Source organism: Hyperolius riggenbachi, chromosome 2, assembly GCF_040937935.1.
Source record: "Hyperolius riggenbachi isolate aHypRig1 chromosome 2, aHypRig1.pri, whole genome shotgun sequence".
Taxonomy (NCBI): Eukaryota; Metazoa; Chordata; class Amphibia; order Anura; family Hyperoliidae; genus Hyperolius; species Hyperolius riggenbachi.
Genome location: NC_090647.1, coordinates 163547713 through 163571037, shown reverse-complemented (window position 1 = coordinate 163571037; position 23325 = coordinate 163547713). Strand labels below are relative to the sequence as shown.

At 43.6% G+C, this 23325-nt stretch overlaps 1 protein-coding gene and 1 long non-coding RNA gene across 3 annotated transcripts in view; one reads left to right on the top strand and one right to left on the bottom strand.

The window, feature by feature from the left end:
* The first annotated feature begins 548 nt into the window (after window positions 1-548).
* LOC137545967 (uncharacterized) overlaps window positions 549-23325 on the top strand; it is a 28041-nt gene continuing 5264 nt past the window's right edge. The window contains exons 1-2 of the long non-coding RNA XR_011026138.1: window positions 549-717; window positions 8107-8250. This is a non-coding gene — a long non-coding RNA (uncharacterized lncRNA). The remainder of the gene's footprint in view (window positions 718-8106; window positions 8251-23325) is intronic.
* The window catches only part of MTRF1 (mitochondrial translation release factor 1), a 29283-nt gene continuing 15804 nt past the window's right edge, over window positions 9847-23325 (bottom strand). For both annotated transcript variants that reach the window (XM_068267804.1, XM_068267805.1), the window contains 4 exons: window positions 21802-21919; window positions 21230-21366; window positions 18486-18584; window positions 9847-10081 (listed from right to left, as the gene is read on the bottom strand). In XM_068267804.1, coding sequence (XP_068123905.1) covers window positions 9965-10081; window positions 18486-18584; window positions 21230-21366; window positions 21802-21919 — 471 coding nt within the window. In that variant the 3' untranslated portion in view covers window positions 9847-9964. The remainder of the gene's footprint in view (window positions 10082-18485; window positions 18585-21229; window positions 21367-21801; window positions 21920-23325) is intronic.

Below are 23325 nucleotides of genomic sequence, written 5' to 3'. Positions count from 1 at the left end.
ATCCGCGCAGACTATAAAAAACAAACTGCACTTACCTGGGGCTTCTTCCAGCTCCTGGTAGTCGACCGGTGCCCTCGCCGCAGCTCCTCTCTCTCCCGGCGTCCAGCGATGAAGAAGCCGATCTCGCCAGGTCGGTTTCCGGCGCGGGTCACGTGGTGTAAGTGACGTCATCTGGTCTCTACTGCGCAAGCGCAGTAGTTCTACGCCTGCGCAGTAGAGACCCGATGACGTCACTACACCACGTGACCCCTGCCGTGGAGCGCACATGAAGCCGACCTGGAAGCTGACCTGGCGAGGTCAGCTTCTTCATCACTGGACACCGAGAGGGCGAGGGCACCGATCCACTACCAGGAGCTGGAAGAAGCCCCAGATAAGTGCAGTTTGTTTTTTATAGTCTGCGCGAACCTTCCCTTTAAGTTAAGTCAAGAGTTAACATTTTATGGCCTGCCCATCTGATTCTCCCTGAGCATGCTGGGTATTCTGTAAAGCTGCCGCTGTAGTTTCGCAGTGTCGACACGCGTCACGTGGTGGGCCCCCGGCATGCAGCCCCCACTGGAGTTGGACGATGTGTATGACTTCCTGTTTAAGCTGGTTCTGGTCGGGAAGACGTGCGTCATGCAGAGGTTCAAGAGCGGCGTGTTTGTGGAGAGACAGGGCAACAGCATTGGGGTGGACTTCACTATGAAGAGCCTGGAGATCCAGAGCAAGAGGATGAAGGTGAGGGGTCTACAACTCCCAGCATGCCTCCCCAGCCTTATATGTGTGTGCCTTACGGGGGGTGGGGGACTACAGCTCCCAGTATGCCAAACCATATATATATATATATAATAGTGGCTGTGTGAGGACACATGGCCTAGCCAGTAGTGATAGTGGGCGTGCGACCAGGAGTTATTAACTTTGTTTGTAACCAAAGAGCTGCCTCTACTGCTTTTGCTGCTGTAACCTGATCCCTCACCCTCAGTGAGCTGGGAGGCATTGCTTCTCTCACTTCCCCAGTCCCTAAGGCCTCGTTCACATCATTTAGCGCAGATGGCTGTGCGATTGGAACGCAACGCGTGCGATTGGAACGCAACGCGTCCGATCGCACGCCATCTGTGCTCCTATGCGCTGCGCTGCAGATCCCATTCATTACAATGAATGGGATCTGCGCTGCGATTCCCAAAAATGCGTGCAGCACGCGATAGCGCAATCGCGCTGCCACACAGCGCATATGATGGGAATGGTAGAAGGGCTGTCTTTGCCCTTCTACCGTTCTTGCGTGTCGCACACTATACGCGCTGCCAAAATGCGGACGGCAGCGCGTATAGTCTGAACGAGGCCTAAATCTTTGCAGCTCAGCAGAAGCTGCAGTTCCTCAAGGCCCTTTTCCACTAGCAATCGCTAGCGTTCACGCTGAACGCTAGCGATTGCTGAATAGCAAAAGGTAAAAAATTCCCAGCGATTTCCCGACATTTGCGATTTTGCTATGCTATGCACTGCATAGCAAAATCGCGGCAATAATCGCTCGGCCACGCGATCGCGATCAGGTAAAAAACGAATCGCGGTAGTGGAAATGACCTACCACGACTCCTATGTTAAAAGCAAACTGTAGTGATTTGAAAAATCACTAGCCTTTTGCGGTTTTGCGATTTAGCCATTTCCGTAGTGGAAAAGGGCCCTAACTATGAACTGAATCACTCCTTGTGCTGATCCGGATAATTAGACTCACAAAGAAGATCCGGATCAAAGATTCGAATCGTTCATGATCCGGACAACACTACTGTACAGAGTATATTGTCTTGTCACTAACTGTCCCTTAAAGGGGCTCACAATCTAGTCCCTCTTTAGTGCGTTTGTAGTTTTGAACTTGCGTTTTGTAGGCGTTTGCATTTTTCTTGCGTTTATATTTATCTGCCTTTTCAAACAAGGAAGAAAAAATACATTTATAGATCTGTTTTTACATAAAATCATATGCAAAAACACATACCTTTTTGGCTGCATAGAAAAGCATTGTATGCTTGGGTCAGTAAAGGCTTGTACACACACTACATTAATGTTGCTCGACAGGGATAAGGACTTGATCCCTTGGGTGACATCACTGAGTCCAGGCTGTACATACGCATAGATAGTCAGCATTTATACTGATGATGTGTTCTGTTGCAGTGCGGGGTATGGTATGGCTGACAGTGTGTGTTTGACAGCACACAGTGGGAGGAGCGAGCACTGTGGATCACTAGCAAGGTGGGAGTCTGGGGTTGTTGATTATTGGCATAGGCAGTCATTATCAGCAGACTTTCATCTAGCGGGTGTATGCACCTTAAAGAAAACCTGAACTGAAAATTGAAAGTCAAAATAAACATACACAAGTCATACTTACCTACTGTGCAGTCTACTCCTCAATCTCTTTCTGCTGTCCCACATCCTGTTTGTCCACTGTGATCAAGGGAGTTCTCCGACCTCCATTTTGAAAATGGCCAATACCCCATAACAGCTTTCTGGTCAGCACACTGTTAAACTGTAAAATCGCCCAATTGAGCCGTAGGGAAACATGGACATTACCTGGCACATCAGTTGTCATCTTAGCTATAACTGACACAAACTGATATATAACTGACAGCAACTGATATATTTCAGTTCTGACAAAATGTTGTCAGAACTGGAAGGGATCATTGTCAGAAGAAAATGGTGAGCTTCTGAGAGGAACTGATGGCGAGGTAACTATGTAATTTTCATTTGACGTTACCTCATGTGTTTATTTTAAATAATTTTACTCAGTACAGGTTCCTTTTAAGATGTATATTAAAGTAGCTTGAAATTTGACCTTACTTGTAGAGGGTACACACAGGAACAATGAACATCAGGCCTTAGGCAATCTAACTGTGTGGGTACATGTAACAGTGATGTGCAGGTACTCTGCAGGGGAATGAGGGAATTCTTCCTCTACACTATTAGCGATTTGAGGGTTTTCTTTTTAAGCGCTAGCGTTAAGAGCGCTGTAAAATCACTAGTGCAATGAATTCCAATGTGACTGTTCTCACATGAGCGATGAGCTTTCTTTCCAATCGCAATTGCTGGTCCAGCATCATTTTCTGAGCGTTTGCGCTCCAATGGAAGGTATAGGAAAATCACAATCGCAAAGCGCTTTAAAAAGCGATTTTGAGAGCGCATTTCATTATAAATTATATTAACCTCCCTGGGGGTAAGCCCGACCTAGGGTCGGGCTAGCCGCCGCAGGGGGGCACATGGCCTCGGGAGGATTTTTTAAAAATAAAAGTTGCTCTATAGTCTTCAGCTAGCACTTCGCTAGCTAATGATGTTCCTCAAGTGCCTCCGGTCCCAACCGATCACCACCATAATACGTACCCCCCCCAGGGATCCCACGATGGCGCAGCCTCAGCCTTCACCTCCAGGCTTCGCTATGGGGAGGGTCGTGACTGCGCATGACGTCATGTCCGATCATCGCCATAGCGACGAGTAAAGCTGGACCATGAAGCCTCGGATCTCGCAGGAACGCTGACGGGTGAATATTGCCGGCGACGATCGGGGGGATCAGAACGGACATAATTAGCTAGTGAAATGCTAGCTTAGGCATATAGAGTAACTTTTATTTTTTTTAAAAATCCTCCCGCGGACGCAACTTCTAAAACTGCGTACAGCCAGGGAAGCTAAAGATATTCAGTTCCAGGTCAAAAAGTTCACTTCCTGATTGTCTGCAATCAGAAGAGCTCAAATCTCAAAACAAAAGCGCTTACAAAAAAATAGCTGCAAATCACTCAAAACCACCAGTAAAATCACTTCAAAAAGTGCTCACAAAAGTGCTCAGCACTTGCTATTTATAATGTGAACACACATTCTTCAGGTACAATCTGAACCAGGTTTACAGGTGATAGACAACACCTCTGCGATCAGTGTGCAAAAAATTGTAAGTGGATTCACACCAGCTCTGTGGCGAGTGCATATGTACTACTGTGTAACTTAAAGGAGTTGTCAGGCAAAATATGCTGCCCCATGATATACTTACCTGGGGCTTCCTCCAGCCCCTTGCAGCCGACATGTCCCACGCAGCATCTCCGCTCGCAGTCACTGGCCCGGTGTCCCCACTGGTGCAGAGTCCAACCTCAAAGTCATCCTCTACTGCACCTGCACAAGCACCACTATCAATGATGTCCACAGCGTACTGCGACAGCAGTGCTCGCACAGGCGCAGTAGAGAAGATCAGCCTCTGCACCGGCGGCTGCGAGCGGAGATGCTGCGTGGTACATGTTGGCTGCAAGGGGCTCGAGGGAGCCCCGGGTAAGTATATCATATGGCAGCATAGTTTGCCTAACAACTCTGTTAAAGGACAACTGTAGTGAGAATATGGAGGCTGCCATATTTATCTGCTTTTAAATACCAGTTGCCTGGCAGCTTTGCTGATCTCTGGCTGCAATAGTGTATGAATCACACCAGAAACAAGCATGCAACTAATCTTGTCAGATCTGACAATAATGTCAGAAACACCTGATCTGCTGCATGCTTGTTGAGGGTCTATGGCTAAAAGTAATAGGCCTAGTGCACACCAAAGCGGTTCGGTAGCGGTTTCAGATCCGATTGCGGATGTGGAAACGCTAGGGTAATGTATTCCAATGGGGTGGTGCACACCAGAGCTGGAGGCGTTTTGCAGAAACGCATACTCCCGGGCTGCTGCAGATTTTGGATTGTGGATGCGTTTCTGCCTCATTGTAAAGTATAGGAAAAACCGCAAACCGCTCTGAAAAATGCTACATCAGAGCGGTTTGCCAGGCGTTTTTGTTACAGAAGCTGTTCAGTAACAGATTTACTGTAACAATATCTGTAATCTGCTGTACCAAATACCGCAGCACAAAACCGCAAAACGCTTCAAAATAAGAAAAAAAGCAGCTAAAAACGCTAGCGTTTTGCAGGTCTGCTTGCAGTTTTTGGTGTGCACCGGGCCTTAGAGGCAGAGGATCAGCAGCAGGATAGCCAGGCAACTGGTATTGCTTAAAGGGAATGTCCAAGCAAAATAAAAAAATGAGTTTCACTTACCCGGGGCTTCTACCAGCCCCATGCAACCATCCTGTGCCCTCGTAGTCACTCACTGCTGCTCCAGTCCCTCGCTGGCAGGCAGGTAAAAATGTACGCATTGAACCAGTAACGCGTAAAAATGTATGTGTTAATGTTCCTGCACTACCGGGAATGCGTAAAAATGTGCGCAATGCGGCCCACCCGACCTCCGAGGTCGGCAAGCTGCCAGCGGGGGACTGGAGCAGCAGTGAGTGACTACACGGGCACAGGATGGTTGCATGGGGCTGGTAGAAGCCCCAGGTAAGTGAAACTCATTTTTTTATTTTGCTTGAACCTTCCCTTTAAAGAGAAATACATATGGCAGCCTCCAAAGACCTCTTGTTTCAGTTGTCCTTTAATTCATAGTCACCAAAACCAATTTAAACAACATATGAAATTGATTTCACTAGCAAAGGGAGTGCATACATTTATATACAAAATCTGCATTAACCTGCATCAACACAGAATTATTTGCATCTCATTGACCACCTTAGGCTTTATTCTTACAGCAGAGATGTTAAAATATTGCTCCTCAACTCTGACTCTACAGCTTTGTTTATCTTTCGCTCTGCACATGCGTACCGATATCACAATCGTGCTTACCGCGTCACCACAGACTTGCATTATTGCACAATCTGTGCAGGAGGCAGGGGTCAGCTACTTCCATCACACCGCATTGCCTCACCATATTGTGTATGTCTCCATAGATTTACAGTGCCCTCACAATGAGCTCCGGCAGAGGTGAGTACCGTAATGCAGTAACCTTAGAAATAGCAAGTGAGATGTACAGTTATAGCAAGAAGTTTTAAAGTAACCATTTCTTTATTGGTTTATTTCCTATTTGTGGACTACGCACTGCTATTACTGGATAGATAAGTTATTTATGATGATTCTTATCTGAGAAATAGAACATTTTATCATATCTTCTATTTTAATTGCAGTTCAGATTTATTAGGAGTCGGAGCAGTTTTTTCCGACTACAGGTACCAAAAATTGCTCTATCTCCTCGACATCACAGGCCTGGTTAATTGAGGCTCTCAATGGACAATTTGGGCACCAGATGTAGCCCAAACGGCACAGATGTTGGTGGAGTGATGGAAACCGGTGTTAAATGGCACAGATAGTAAGTGATCAGGTACAAATGCAATACCATTTCCCCGCAGTCAAGTGTGATTTAATTGCACCATTTTCAAGCTGCATTCATTTGCACTCAAGCTCTCTATCATAGGGGGCTACAGAGGAGAATGGAAATGGGTGGAAAATTTGCAAGGATCAGCTCTCTCAGATTTCAAGGGGAAAGCTGTAAGCTCTGGTGCTCGGCAGTGCTCATGTGACCATTACTAGTTTCACCTATTTTAAGTCTTTTTTTTAAGCATTATTGAAATTTTAAGCATTAGTGAAAGTTTAATGGGATGGTGAGGAGGATGCTTAAAGGGATACTGTAGGGGGGGGGGGGGAGGAATGAGTTGAAGTTACCCAGGGCTTCTAGTGGTCCCCCGCAGATATCCTGCGCCTGCACAGCCACTCCCCAATGCTCCGGCCCCGCCTCTGGTTCACTTCTGGAATTTCAGACTTTAAAGTCTGAAAACCACTGCACCTGCGTTGCCCTGTCCTCGATTCACCTGATGTCACCAGGAGTGCACGGCGCAGGCACAGACCATACTTGGCCTGCGCAGTATGCACCTGGTGCCATCAGCGGGAGTGAGGACACGGCAATGCAGGCGCAATGGTTTTCAGACTTCAAAGTCTGAAATTCCAGAAGTGAACCAGAGGCGGGGCCGGAGCATTGGGGAGTGGCTACGCAGTCGCAGGATGTCTGAGGGGGACCATTAGAAGCCCCGGGTAACTTCAACTCATTTTCCCCCGACCCCCTACAGTATCCCTTTAAGAAACAATACATTTGAGTGGATAAGGGCTTTAAAGAGAAACCGTAACCAATAATTGAACTTCATCCCAATCAGTAGCTGATACCCCCTTTCCCATGAGAAATCTATTCCTTTTCTCAAACAGATCATCAGTGGGCTCTGTATGGCTGATTTTGTGGTGAAATCCCTCCCACAGTGTGATGTCAGCACCTCACAGCACTGAGGGAGCCTTGTTGCATTGTGGGAAATAACAGCTGTATGCAACTGCCAGAAATGCAGCATCTCCTTCCAGTGACATCATCTGCCAGCAGTAAAAATGTCACCATGTGATAAATGTTAGAATGTAATTCAGGGAGAGGAAAGATTTTACAATGAGCAAACACTGACTAAATCATTACATAATTATTGTAAAAATTAAAGGGACTCCGAGCAGTGCCTGTGGGTATGCCTATAAGCATACCCACAACTAATTAATTACCGTATATCCTCACACCTACCAGCATGAGGTTTGTAATTATATCCCCCTGGGTTCCTTGTATTTCATTGCATTGTGCTGAATGGAGCTGCCGACGTTGGGGAAAAGTCACCCTGTGTAATACAAGTAACTATAGAAAGATGCATACCATTTTGAAGCTCTGTTTCTCCTCTTTCCAACGATCTATAAACCGCCACCTTACGCCTTTTAATTTTTGTTATTTTCGCAATCGAAATCGCGGCCACCGCAATTTCGATTGCAAAAATAGCGAAAACTAAAAGGCGTAGGGCGGCGGTTTATTTATCGTTGGAAAGAGGAGAAACAGAACTTCAAAATGGTATGCATCTTTCTATAGTTACTGCACTGCTCGGAGTCCCTGTTAAGCACTTTTTTGTTACATTATTTTCACTAGAGTTCCTCTTTAAGGGAAACTTGAAAATGGCAGTTTCCTTATTGTTCGCACTATAGTACAGCTTTCCTTTACGGTTGCAGGAGGTTTTCCAAAGTATGTGCAGTTTAGATCTCTTAAATAGCTGCAAAGGGGAAGGTGAGTGTATAATTGCCAACATTAGTACCAAATGCATTTTTTTACCCCCATGTGTGAACTGCGGCCAACTTTTCAAAACCAGTATATAAAAAAGCTATTTGGAGAGTGTCCTCATCACACTTGTGCAATACAGACATCATGATGCTATATCTATTCTGTCCTTAAATCTTCAACAGATTTCCCTTCTTCAGCCTGCTGTGGGAAGCCACTGGCAAGCCTCGCTGAGTGGATCAAGAGAGGAAGAGACAAGCTTAGCTTTCAGGGGGTTGTGATGAGCCTTCTCACACAAGAAAAAGGAAGAGGAGCATTCCTCTGACCAGGTAATTGAAATGCTATGGCCTGGGACCCACCAGCGCTTTTCAAAGCGCCTGTGATTCGTAAAGCTCTTGCTCATGTAATGCTATAGGAGATTTTTTTTTTTTTAAAAGCTGTTCAAATCCCAAGCGCTAAGAAAAGAGCTGCTATTGGGTCCTAGGCCTTAGAGAAGTTTTTAGAGCACTGCAAGACTTAAAGCAGTTACATGTCATAATAGTGGTAGGTGAACAGAGGCGCCAGAAGGATAAAAGTACATAACATTTTTAAAAAATTGCTGGGAGGAAGTGGTGGACTCGCCTCCGTTAAAGCAGACACCAAGGACTGTAAATGTATAGATATACACATTTATTGAAAATACCCCAAAGATGCAACGCGTTTCGCGGGCACAGCCCACTTCTTCAGGCAATAAGCAGGGGATAAACAACAGCAATTCAGTTATAGCAAGCAGAGCACCTCTGAGGTGCTCTGCTTGCTATAACTGAATTGCTGTTGTTTATCCCCTGCTTATTGCCTGAAGAAGTGGCCTGTGCCCGCAAAACGCGTTGCATATTTGGGGTATTTTCAATAAATGTGTATATCTATACATTTACAGTCCTTGGTGTCTGCTTTAATGGAGGCGAGTCCACCACTTCCTCCCAGCAATTTTTTAAAATTTTTATGTACTTTTATCCTTCTGGCGCCTCTGTTCACCTACCAATATATTTGAGTCCACCCCAGATGGAGGGGTGATCTACCCCCTTTCTTCCTATCTACAGAGAGCGACTTCTTAATCCTGAGTGAGGACAGGTCTAATCTCCTCACCTGCCTAATGAGTGGTTACCTAGGTGGTAACCCGTGTTTGTGAGTATTACCATCTCACTGTTTCATTTATCCAATCAATTTTGACATACTACACCATATTGGGCTCTCGATTTCTCTTCAACTTTACATGTCATAATAGGCTATTCGGCTTAAAGTAAATTTGTGAGTAAAAATAAAAAAATAAAAAGTCAGATACTTACCTCCCTAGATGGAAGCCTCTGGATGACCCAAAGGCTTCTCTGATCTTCCTGCAGTCCACCAATCCTCGCTGGGACCATCTTTTCCTTCACAGCCGCCATCCCATCTGTGTACAAGCATAGACAGACCACACCTGGGCAGCAGCAGAGAGCCCACTTGTGTATGGCGGATAAAGCCATTTGGAGAATCCAAGAGCTGGAATGTCGAGCTCGAGGGGGACAGGGGCAGGTCTTTGGATCATCCAGAGGCTTTTCTCTTTTTAAGTGGGCATCTAACTTTTTAAACTCACAGGTACCCTTTTAAGGTTGGTAAAACAGAAAGCTGCTCTTCCCCATTTCTGTGACCAGAGCTACACTTTCAAGCATACAGAAAATCCTTGCGTTCTGTGGAGCAAGAACTTTCACCATTGTCTCTTACCAACCTTCAGAAGCTCTGCTGGACTAATTTCATAAGAGTCATTGACTAGATCCCAGAAAGCTTGCAGAATTTAACTTTATCAGTTAGCCATTAAAAGGTATTACTTTTACAATACATTGATTTTTTTCTACCTACATAATCAGTCATTGAAAAGTAATATTGGGAAAATCAAATAAAATGCGCAATCACATAAAATAATTTATTTCATAACAAATGATTGCAGTTAATTACAATACTTGCATGTAGGCAGACACATTGAAAAAGGCAATGGAGAGCATTTTCAGCTTTTTCAGTTCTACATAGTCATTGGTGTAGCTTTAAGGAATTGTTTTCTATGACTTCTAGGAGTGCTTCTGCATCTGCTGACAGTTGTAACTTTTCTATTAAGTCATCCAAACACTCATCTCCATTTAGGAATTCCTGCAGAAGCCAAACAAAGAATTCCAGAGTTAAAGCAAAATTCTAATGAACCCTTTGCAATATATTAAAATATTCTATGATACGATCAGTGAAACTTATGTGGTCATTGTTACAAAAAAAAAAAAATCAAATCACTTGCACTTGTAAAACTGCTGATTTCCCATCAGTCTTAGCAGCATTACCCTGGTCTCCATGGCTGCAGTGGTGTGGTACGCAGTAGCTGCCAATTTTGATTAGCTTATTTCCAAAGAAATTCAGAATTGCGACAGACTTTAAAAATCATCAATCATCTGTATTCTGCACAGCTCCCCTTCCTGTGTGATAGGAGAAGCTATTATTTCATTGGTCAGCTGTGTGGACTGCAGTCAGAGTCATTGGTCCATGATGATATGAACAGCACACAGACTTAAATGTACCCTGTCAGACTTATGGTACGTACACACTTCCGATAACGATCGTTTGCAAGGAACGATAGTTACCAGACGAACAATCTTGGAACGATTGGAATGCAACAATGGGATGCAGCGATCATCATACACATTTTAAGGATCGTTCTCACAGAAAAGAACGATCAGAGGGAAATGTTGCGTACATATTTATATAAAATAAAAAAACCACTAACATGGAGTTCCAATAGATAAAAATATATGATAGTTAACTTGAAAACAAAGTTTATTTGAAATTTGTAATGTAACAATCTTTACGGGTCGCGCTACACAGGAAGTACAGAAGCTGGGCAGAATCCAACGCAGGCGCATTGGCCCTTGTAACGATCGTTCTCGGCAGATAACTATACACACTATAGTTTTGTAACGATTGTCGATATGATCCGTCTTGTTGGATTTTCTATCGTTTTTTCACTCTTGTCCTTAATGATCGTTTGGTAAAGTTCTTTACCCGATTGTTGGCAGACCGATCAAACGACCATAGTCGCAAGTGTGTACGTACCATTAGGGCCTGTTCAGACTATCTGCGTATGAAGAATGCGTTTAAAATCAAAGAAACGCAAGGTGAAAAACGCATGCGTTTCTCTTGCGTTCTAATGCGTATTCTATTCCGTTTTGCACACACACGTGACCCAGGGGAAAAAAAAATTTATGGGAACCGCAAAGGAAAACGGACGCTAAAAACGCAATAGTACGCGTTTTTGATACGCGTCCATAGACTTTCATTGCGTCCGTTTCTATGCGTATCGCACAGAACTGCGTGCAGCAATGCAGATGAGAAACGTATGCGTCTCATACGCATACATGTGAACCAGCCCATTCAAAAGCATTAGGAGCCGTTCCTATGCGTTTTTGGTACCCAGACACGTTCCCTGAAAACGTCCAGGAACGCGCATAGTCTAAACAGGTCCTTAGGCTACATACACACTTGAGATAAAAGTCTTTGGAAAAGGCAAGATCACAGACCAATTTTACCCCATTCCATGTAGTATGAGAGCCATACTCTACACAGTCTATTCTATTGAGCTGAAATCTTTGCAAGATGCTGCACACATGCAACAGATCAGTATCTGCAAAAGATCCGTTCCTGCAAAATGCATTCATAGTTTATGATATCTGCAGATCATCATACACGCCTTGTTTACCAGACTTCATCTGCATATCTGACAATCATCTACAGATCTGAAGATCCATCCTGGTGGATCTGATCTGCAGATGAATGTCTGTTAAACAAGGTGTGTATGAGGATCTGCAGATATCATAGACTATGAATGCATTTTGCAGGAACGGATCTTTTTCAGGAACTGATCTTTTGCAGATACTGATCTTTTGAATGTGTGCAGCATCTTTGTGTGCAGCATCTTGCAAAGATTTTTATCTGATGGGAAGTTCAGCTCCATAGAATAGACTGTGTAGAGTATGGCTCTCATACTACATGAAAGGGGGTAAAATTGGTCTGTGATCTTTCATTTTCCAAAGACTTTTATCTCAAGTGTGTATGTAGCCTTACATGTTGCATAATGTGCATGGTGCATTTCATTGAACGGACTACATCCTGACTTTTTGGGCACCAATGCATGGATGATAACCTTCCTTACCAGACAGGATTTGCTAAATTAGTGGTCATGGAGGAAATATGGAAATCTCATTACACATAACTAATTATGAACTTGCATGTCATCCTCCATAATAGGGTATCACTAGAGATAGTCAATGAGATGCTAATAATTCTGGCTTGCATGCTAATTTCCGGTTTAGAACTGGGACAATCAAACCTGCAGGGATTGCATTTTTATTTGACCAGTCCTAAGCTGCATTCAGTTTGCTTGCAAACCGGAATTAAATATGAATCTCACTGAGAATCTCTAGAGATCAGCAAGGCATATCCAATAACCTCTCAGTGTGAGACTTTAGAAGACAACACTATCCAGCGAAAGATAAGCTCAACCTTAGCTACTTTATCCAGACAAGAATGGTTATTGAAAACAAGTATATTTAACCAAGATGCTTTGCATATTTATTGTACTGTAGCTAAGACTTTTCTGTCCAAGAGGAGGAGAGTGCCCATGTCAAGTGGGTCCTAATAGCTGAAGGCCTTCCCCTCCTTTGCTGCATGCTCTTTCCTCCATGTCGCGAGCTTGTGCGCACTCCCACATAGCAGTGCACAGCTGCCATGGCCAGACCCTTCTGCTGACTATCCGGACATACGCCCCAGACCTGCACATGCCCAGTCAGTCAGCAAAAAGGTCCTGTTTTAAATGTGCAGAATAAGGAACCTGTGCTATGTGAAAAGTCTAAACATGCTATGATAACTGCACTTGGAGTGTACTGATGCAAAGGCCATTATCCTAGCTTCACTGCAAAAAAATGCAAGAACATTAACCACTTGAGGACCACAGTCTTTTCGCCCCTTAAGGACCAGAGCCTTTTTCTCCATTCAGACCACTGCAGCTTTCACGGTTTATTGCTCGCTCATACAACCTACCACCTAAATGAATTTTACCTCCTTTTCTTGTCACTAATACAGCTTTATTTTGGTGCTATTTGATTGCTGCTGCGAGTTTTACTTTTTATTATATTCATCAAAAAAGACATGAATTTTGTCAAAAAAATGACTTTTTTAACTGTCTGTGCTGACATTTTTCAAATAAAGTAAAATTTCCTATACATTTGAGCGTGAAAGTTATTCTGCTACATGTCTTTGATTAAAAAAAAAACCATTCAGTGTATATTTATTGGGTTTGGTAAAAGTTATAGCGTTTACAAACTATGGTGCCAAAAGTGAATTTTCCCATTTTCAAGCATCTCTGACTTTTCTGCGCACCTGTCAGGTTTCATGAGGGGCTAAAATTCCAGGATAGTACAAATACCCCCCAAATGACTACATTTTGGAAAGAAGACATCCCAAAGTATTCAGTGAGAGGCATGGTGAGTTCATAGAAGATTTTATTTTTTGTCACAAGTTAGCAGAAAATGACACTTTGTGACCAAAAAAAAAAAAAAAAAAAAGTTTCCATTTCTTCTAACTTGCGACAAAAAAAAATGAAATCTGCCACGGACTCACCATGCTCCTCTCTGAATACCTTGAAGTATCTACTTTCCAAAATGGGGTCATTTGTGGGGTGTGTTCACTGTCCTGGCATTTTGGGGGGTGCCTAATTGTAAGCATCCCTGTAAAGTCTAAAGATGCTCATTGGACTTTGGGCCCCTTAGCGCAGTTAGGCTGCAAAAAAGTGCCACACATGTGGTATTGCCGTACTCAGGAGAAGTAGTTTAATGTGTTTTGGGGTGTATTTTTACACATACCCATGCTGGGTGGGAGAAATATCTCCGTAAATGACAATTTTTTAATTTTTTTTTACACACAATTGTCTATTTATAGAGATATTTCTCCCACTCAGCATGGGTATGTGGAAAAATACACCCCAAAACACATTATACTACTTCTCCTGAGTACGGCGATACCACATGTGTGGCACTTTTTTGCACCCTAACTGCCTTAAGGGGCCCAAAGTCCAATAAGTACCTTTAGGATTTCACAGGTCATTTTGAGAAATTTGGTTTCAAGACTACTCCTCACGGTTTAGGGCCCCTAAAATGCCAGGACAGTATAGGAACCCCACAAATTACCCCATTTTAGAAAGAAGACACCCCAAGGTATTCCGTTAGGAGTATGGTGAGTTCATAGAAGATTTTTTTTTTTTGTCACAAGTTAGCGGAAATTGATTTTAATTGTTTTTTTGACAAAGTGTCATTTTCCGCTAACTTGTGACAAAAAATAAAATCTTCTATGAACTCACCGTACTCCTAACGGAATACCTTGGGGTGTCTTCTTTCTAAAATGGGGTAATTTGTGGGGTTCCTATACTGCCCTGGCATTTTAGGGGCCCTAAACCGTGAGTAGTCTTGAAACCAAATGTCGCAAAATGACCTGTGAAATCCTAAAAGGTACTCATTGGACTTTGGGCCCATTAGCGCAGTTAGGGTGCAAAAAAGTGCCACACATGTGGTATCGCCGTACTCAGAAGTAGTATAATGTGTTTTGGGGTGTATTTTTACACATACAGATGCTGGGTGGGAGAAATATCTCTGTAAATGACAATTATTTGATTTTTTTTTTTACACACAATTGTCCATTTACAGAGAGATTTCTCCCACCCAGCATGGGTATGTATAAAAATACACCCCAAAACACATTATACTACTTCTGAGTACGGCGATACCACATGTGTGACACTTTTTTGCAGCCTAGGTGCGCTAAGGGCCCCAACGTCCTATTCACAGGTCATTTTGAGGCATTTGTTTTCTAGACTACTCCTGAGGGTTTAGGGCCCCTAAAATGCCAGGGCAGTATAGGAACCCCACAAGTGACCCCATTTTAGAAAGAAGACACCCCAAGGTATTCTGTTAGGAGTATGGTGAGTTCATAGAAGATTTTTTTTTTGTCACAAGTTGGCAGAAAATGACACATTGTGAAAAAAAACAATACATATCAATTTCCGCTAACTTGTGACAAAAAATAAAAATTTTTATGAACTCATCATACACCTAACAGAATACCTTGAGGTGTCTTCTTTCTAAAATGGGGTCACTTGTGGGGTTCCTATACTGCCCTGGCATTTTAGGGGCCCTAAACCGTGAGGAGTAGTCTTGAACCCAAATGTCGCAAAATGACCTGTGAAATCCTAAAAGGTACTCATTGGACTTTGGGCCCCTTAGCACAGTTAGGCTGCAAAAAAGTGTCACACATGTGGTATCGCCGTACTCAGAAGAAGTAGTATAATGTGTTTTGTGGTGTATTTTTACATATAACCATGCTGGGTGGGAGAAATATCTCTGTAAATGACACATTTTTGATTTTTTTTTTTACACACAATTGTCCATTTACAGAGAGATTTCTCCCACCCAGCATGGGTATGTGTAAAAATACACCCCAAAACACATTATACTACTTCTCCTGAGTATGGCGATACCACGTGTGACACTTTTTTTGCAGCCTAGGTGCGCTAAGGGGCCCAACGTCCTATTCACAGGTCATTTTGAGGCATTTGTTTTCTAGACTACTCCTCACGGTTTAGGGCCCCTAAAATGCCAGGGCAGTATAGGAACCCCACAAGTGACCCCATTTTAGAAAGAAGACACCCCAAGGTATTCCATTAGGGGTATGGTGAGTTCATAGAAGATTTTATTTTTTGTCACAGGTTAGTGAAAAATGACACTTTGTGAAAAAAACAATAAAAATCCAATTTAAGCTAACTTTTGACAAAAAAATAAAATCTTCTATGAACTCATAATACACCTAACAGAATACCTTGGGGTGTCTTCTTTCTAAAATGGGGTCACTTGTGGGGTTCCTATACTGCCCTGGCATTTTACGGGCCCAAAACTGTGAGCAGTCTGGAAACCAAATTTCTCAAAATGACTGTTCAGGGGTATAAGCATCTGCAAATTTTGATGACAGGTGGTCTATGAGGGGGCAAATTTTGTGGAACCGGTCATAAGCAGGGTGGCCTCTTAGATGACAGGATGTATTGGGCCTGATCTGATGGATAGGAGTGCTAGGGGGGTGACAGGAGGTGATTGATGGGTGTCTCAAGGTGTGATTAGAGGGGGGGAAATAGATGCAAGCAATGCACTGGCGAGGTGATCAGGGCTGGGGTCTGAGGGCGTTCTGAGGTGTGGGCGGGTGATTGGGTGCCCTAGGGGCAGATTAGGGTCTAATCTGATGGGTAACAGTGACAGGTGGTGATAGGGGGTGATTGATGGGTAATTAGTGGGTGTTTAGAGGAGAGAAGAGATGTAAACACTGCACTTGGGAGGTGATCTGATGTCGGACCTGCGGGCGATCTATTGGTGTGGGTGGGTGATCAGATTGCCTGCAAGGGGCAGGTTAGGGGCTGATTGATGGGTGGCAGTGACAGGGGGTGATTGACGGGTGATCAGGGGGGATAGATGCATACAGTACACAGGGGGGGGGGGGGTGATCAGGAGGGAGTAGGGGGCAGATTAGGGACTAAAAAAAAAAAAAATAGCGTTGACAGATAGTGACAGGGAGTGATTGATGGGTGATTGGGTGCAAACAGTGGTCTGGGGGGTGGGCAGGGGGGGGGGGGGGGGGTCTGAGGGGTGCTGTGGGCGATCAGGGGGCAGGGGGGGGGGGGGGAAATCAGTGTGCTTGGGTGCAGACTAGGGTGGCTGCAGCCTGCCCTGGTGGTCCCTCGGACACTGGGACCACCAGGGCAGGAGGCAGCCAGTATAATAGGCTTTGTATACATTACAAAGCCTATTATACATTGTTTCAGCGGCGATCCGGGTGCTAGTAACCCGCCGGCGCTTCCGAACGGCAGGCAGGTTACAGCGAACGGTGGGCGGAGCCAGTCCCCGGTGGCTGATCGCGTCACGAATGACGCGATCGCCGCATAGCCACTCCCGCAGCCGCCCCCGCCGTTTGGGCCCGGACTTTGCCGCCGCCCATCGGCTGGGGGCGGTCCTTAAGTGGTTAAAGGGACACCGAGCTGTGCATAAACTATTGAAAGATGCATATCATTTTAAAGCTCTCTTTCTCCTCTTTCCAATGATATATAAACTGCTGCCCTACGCCTTTTAGTTTTCGCTATTTTCGCGATTTAAATTGCCGTGGCTGCGATTTCAATCGCGAAATTAGAGAAAACTAAAAAAGGCGTAGAACGACGATTTAGGTGTCGTCAGAAAGAGGAGAGAGAGAGCTTTAAAATGATACCATCTTTCCATAGTTACATGTATTACACAGGGCGACTTTTTCTCAAAGTCAGCAGCTCCATTCAGCAGAAAAAGTCGTCCTGTGTAATACAATGTAACTATGGAAAGATGGATATCATTTTAAAGCTCTCTTTCTCCTCTTTCTGACGACACCTAAATCGTCATTCTACGCCTTTTAGTTTTCTCTATATAGGCGATCGAATTCGCGGCCGCGGCAATTTCAATCGCGAAAATAGCGAAAACTAAAAGGCGTAGGGCGGTGGTTTATATATCATTGGAAAGAGGAGAAAGAGAGCTTTAAAATGATATGCATCTTTCCATAGTTTCTGCACTGCTCGGAGTCCCTTTAAGGATGTTTGGATGGCCTATGCATTCGTCTTATAAACTGCAAAAAATCTTCACATTCTAACACAGATGGCAAAGCGGTTATGTCTCCCAGTCAGCAACAAAGTCTTCAACAAAGTAGGAGCCAATTGGGTAGAAAGATCTTAAGTAAGGTGTTTTTCCTAAATAAAGACAGGATAGCACTGAGAGGATGGATGTAGGCATTTATACATTTTTGTGTGTTTCTTGTGAAGATGGTCAATGAGTCAATGAAATGAACTTCCTGCAAGTTTGGATAGGCCTTATTCCAAGTTGAACACAATCTACATGCATGTCAAAATCAATTGCATCTTACTGAACATCTTTCTTGATGTTATAAGGTACATGGAGCAATCTTTCAGAGATCCCTTAACAATATTGCATAGAGAACACCTTTACATCCTTCTACAAGGCCAGACCTTTGCAGATAAGTGTATGACAATGCATTCATAAATATATTGTTACTAGCAGACCCAAGCCCGTTGGCTCTAGGATCTGTGATTCTCACCACAGCATGTACTGCCCACGCCGCACACCTGTCAGCCCACTCACATGCTCGCCTGGCTCCCAGACCCTATCCCTGTCCTCCTGTCTCTGAGGCTGGGTCCATGCTGCGCACAAGCACAGTGGCAAAAAGCACGGACCAGCTACACAGAGACGGTACACGCAGGGACACGGGTTTATTATAGAGGATGTGTTTTTCGGCCTTTTCACACTCCTGCAGACATCTCAAAATCATTGCAAGGAAAATTGAAGCAACAGTTGGAAAAGTAGAGCAACCAATCAAAATGCTTGTGAGGGCAATTTTGTTTGGTCTGGTTTTTAGAATTCTGCTTCTTGGTGGTATATGTAATTACCTTTAAATTTCGGGACTCGTAGCCTATCCTATGATCAGTTAATCTGTCCTGAGTGAAGTTGTAGGTACGGATTCGGTCAGACTGATCTCTTGTCCCAACCTGTATGGGAAATAAAATCATGATAGTGCATGCAAGTAAAGTGTACATAAAAGTCAGGTAGCATTTGGTGTTAGGGCTATTTTACACTTTATGCATTTGTATTGTTTTTTTAAAAATGCATGGCGGATCAGTAGTGCAATTCAGTCACGTAACTTTTTCCTAAACCCTGCATGTTGCACTTTTTAGTTGAAATGAAAACGCATGGGAGCATGAAAGAAATTATCATGCAAGTACCCAAGTACATACATTTCTTCACAAGCACACTGGCAAAGCTGTCGTGAAAAGACAAGGATTATTTCCTTACCAACTATTAGGCTGCTTTCACAGCAGCCTGTAACGCAGCCCAACTGACAGCAATGATAAATGAATGGGCTGTTCACAGTGCCCACGTTGCGTTGGACTATAACGCAGCACGGTAAATGAAAGTGCAGCGAACTGTGTGTTATACTCGTATGTGCTGCGTTTGAATGTTTGCACATGCTCAGTACTGTTTTTTTTTTTTTTTTTAATTTGACGCATGCAGCGTTTTAGTTCGATAGTATGCGTCAAAAAGTATGCATCACGTACGCATGAAGAGACGCATAACGCGGCTCTATATAACGTCTAACTTCAAAGCTAACATGCGTTGTGTTAGGGGCACGATATGCAACCTTAACGTCGCATCTAACGCAACATCTTGGTGTGAAAGAGCCCTTAAAGTGTTCCTGAGATGAACAACAAAAATATACATACCTGGGGCTTATTATCTGGGGCCAGTTGCGGGCGAACAGAGAGGCAGAAGGACGGCAAGGGAGCCATCAGGCTGGAGGTGGCTGGAGGAAGCCCCAGTTATGTATATATTTTTTTTGTTGTGGCCCCACCTCAAATACACTTTAAAAGTACACCCGAAGCAAAAATAAACGAATGAAATAAACGATTGTATCCATCTTCCTTTTCCTAAAAATGACTTTTTAAGATGTTCCAAAGTTTTATTTTAGGTTTAAATCTACTTTTCAAGTTTTAACTGTTTTATTGTTTTTGCTCAATGACACTTTCATTGAAGTATGCCAGAGCTAAAATGAACCTTTGACCCTTTTTATCTCTTTCCTGCTCTCAGAAGCCATTTTCTGCTAGGAAAGTGTTTTATAGTTGGAATTTCTTATCAGTGAGGGTCACATTGTAGTCACTTCCTGTTTGAGTCAGGACTGAGTCAGCCACTTACATACCCTGATATTTAACTCTTTCAGGCAGAGAAAGAAAAAAAAAGGAACACAGCATAGTTATTAGTGTGCTAGGCACTTTACATACCCATGTCTATCTCATCATGTCACATGTCACCTTGGGTAACCTTGAAATTGTGACTGTAATTTATACTTTACATTCTGTAACAGACTTCAAAATGCTGACACGAAATAAAAAGCATTTTAAAATTAGTTTAATCCGTTAGCATCTTCAAACAAAATATTTAGTTTGAATATGCTGCACTCATTTTAACCTCAACTCGTTGTTCTGCCTACTATGGTCATGCAGAGCACTGCAGGGAGTGGTTTTATATTTACCTGTTCCGGATGCTGGACTGGCTTTCTCTCTTCATCCACCCAAGGCGATACACTCCCGACATCCTCTTCTGACTTCCCATCGCGTTATTACATGTGATCAGGGCTCAGAGGATAGTGTCAGCGGCGCAGCGCCACTCGGTGATGGATGGAAGGAAGTGGCTCTCTTCCACCACCGGGTCGCGCTGCACCGCTGACACTATCCTCTGAGCGCCGATCACATGTAATAACGTGTGATTGGAAGTCAGACGAGGGATGTCGGGAGTGCTAAGCCGCAGGTGGAGGAAGAGAGGAAGCCGGTCCAGCATCCGGAACAGATAAATATGAAAGCTCCCTGCGAAGCTCTGCATACCTGGCCAGGCTGGGGGAGGCACACTCCCCACAAGCAGGAAAAATTCAGCCCTGCAGCCAAATACAGTTTTACTTTACTTGGATGCTAAAAGGTTAAAGGACATCTATCACAAAGAAAGAAATGTAAAATGCAAACATCAATGTACATTTCTCCCAGAGTAAAATGTACAATAAATTGCTCGTCGTACGTTGCTGTCTACTGCAGTGACGGTAGTGAAAATTTGACAGATCTGTCAGGTTTTGGACAAGTCCATCTCCTCATGGGGAAACCAAGTTATTTCTTTATTTTCAAAAGCACTTGCTGAACCTCAGTTGATCAGTCCAACTGCCAAAATAATGTGCAAATCGAGTAGGGAAGCTGGCTGACATTTTGTATAGATCCGTTCCATGAAGTGCCTTTGAAAAGAAAAAAAAGTTAATACGGAGAATCCTCCCTTGAGGACATGGACTACTCCAAAGCCAGATTGGTCAGCTTTTTACTAAATACTGGCTCCCTTCACTCTGTACTGTTAAGAGCCTTCACTCATTGATGTAGTGTTTATAGTGGTGCCCCAGAGAATGGTGCGGGCTAGCTGACGTGCTCAAGGTTTCTGCCTGCAGCTCAGTACAAGGCCACAGGCAGATGGAAGGATTGTTAGATTGATTTAAAAAAAGTAGCTACAGAGCTGTTCATAGGTAAAGGCTGATATTCCGTTGTGCAAATAAATCAAACCAGGAATTACTGTACATATTATCATTGCTGTTATTCTTATGACCTACTTGAAGTTTTCTTGCACTTTGTCTTTGGAATAGTTCTTGATTAAAGGTTTGTTCAAAAATTTTAGCTCTTAGCATCCTCATGGCAGTTTCCCTGTTCTTTATCTGAGATCGCTCTTGCTGGCACTCCGCTGAAATCCCTACATGGAGGAAAGAGCATAAAATTAAGGATAAGTTGGTCAAGGCAAAATGCTGTTTCGCCTGAGGTGATAGCCTCAATAAAAACGTAAAGCAACACCAGTGTGAAGCCAGCCTTAGAGGTTTCCGTGTCTCTGTATTCTTCATTTGCGCATAGCAAAGACATACTGAGAAAAATGTATTGACTTTCCTGAAAATGACCCTAGACTACATTGGACTTTGGTGATGGTAGGGATATTAGATTGAGAGCTCCTCTAAGGGACAGTTAGTAACAAGAATTGTTCAATAGTGTGCGAGGAAAATGATAGTATTATTAACCATTTGCTATTTTGCAGTTTGTACAATTTGGTGCTTTTGGTTTTCTTTATTTTGTATGTTAGTATAACATTTTACAAACATGACAATACTCAAGTGTGCAAAATGGTGAAATACTGTACCTGTAGGTAAGTGCACAATCCTCACTGCACTGTCCGTTGTGTTAACATGCTGACCTCCAGCCCCTTTAGCTCTGAATGTATCAATTCGCAGATCTTTTGGGTCAATTTTAATATCCACCTGTAATGGTTATAAAAACAATGTAGTGTTCGTTTAGGGTAGTACATGTCTGCCAAAAATCTAGAAATAAACAATCATAGGGCCTTGATTTCACAGCGCTGCATATAAAATGTCTCTAGCAGTCTAATGATGACACTACCCCAGCCATGTACATTGGGTAATAATACCTAAAACAAATTGAGGTCACACAGAGTCATTCCTGCTTCAGAAATATTTGAAAGAGACCCTAAGCGCTAAATAAAAACAAAATTTGGACTTACCTGGGGCTTCCTCCAGCCACCCACATAGCCCGCAAGGTCCTCCAGCATCCTCTTCTTCCCTCTCCTGGTGCAGCTGGCGGCTCCGGTAATTGGCGACTTCATTTGAAGTCAAGCGTCATCACGCCGGTCACTGTAAGCCGTACATCTTTAAAGACTGAACTGCACATGCACAGGAGGCTTATGGCAACTGGAGTGGAGACACACGTACAACTTCAAAGTCGCCAATTGCCGGAGCTGCCAGCGGAACCAGGAGAGGGGAGAAGAGGATGCTGGAGGACCTCACAGGCTACGGGGGGGCTGGAGGAAGCCCCACGCAAGTCCAAATTTCATTTTCATTTACTGTTCAGGGTCCCTTTAGATCCAGCACAACAGGGCTGATGCTTCTACAGTGGTAACTGCTGCTGATGTGCTCTGAAAATAACACTTATTTGTTTCTCTGGAAACTCCAGCTCTGCCAATGTGTAATAAAAGCTGCTGTCTTGGCAACACCAACAGCTCTCATGATGAAAGCCAAGGTGCTGCAGTTACATTTCTGCTGGTTTCTATTGAGGCTATACCCCATCTATGCAACTGCTAACTAGTAGATTATCTGGTGTCTGTCTCCTGCTTCTGAAGCAGAGCTTCTCCAGCTACCAAATCCCTCTATAAAGGAGTTATCTGGTCAGAGGAGAGCTAATGAATGGTATAGAATGATGAATGGCCTGAAGTGACACAGTCTTTATTGCATAGGACCATTTCTAAATCACAATGGTGACCTGGCAACTAGGCTTTGGCCAGCCCTGTGTGACACCGTTTCACTTTAAAGCAATTGCTTGAAATACGTGTGCATATAAAGGCTCTGGTTAAAAAGGGCACCAGACATAAAACAATATTGAAGTTCCCGTTTAGTAAAATTGGCATCAGGATAAGGCGTAAAATATTGTTTATAATAGTGATATTCTACTATTCCCCACTGTAACCTCTATTTTTATGTTTAGTAAAATGGGCACTATTAGGGGCCCATTCACACTTAAAGTGCAAAAAGGTAGTGCTTAATGTGTACGGTATACTCACTGTACACTTCCAGGATTCCCGGCGATCGTGTAACGCGATCACTCAAGAATTGCAGCAAAATGCTGCAGGTAAAAAGTTTTACGACTGCCGCGA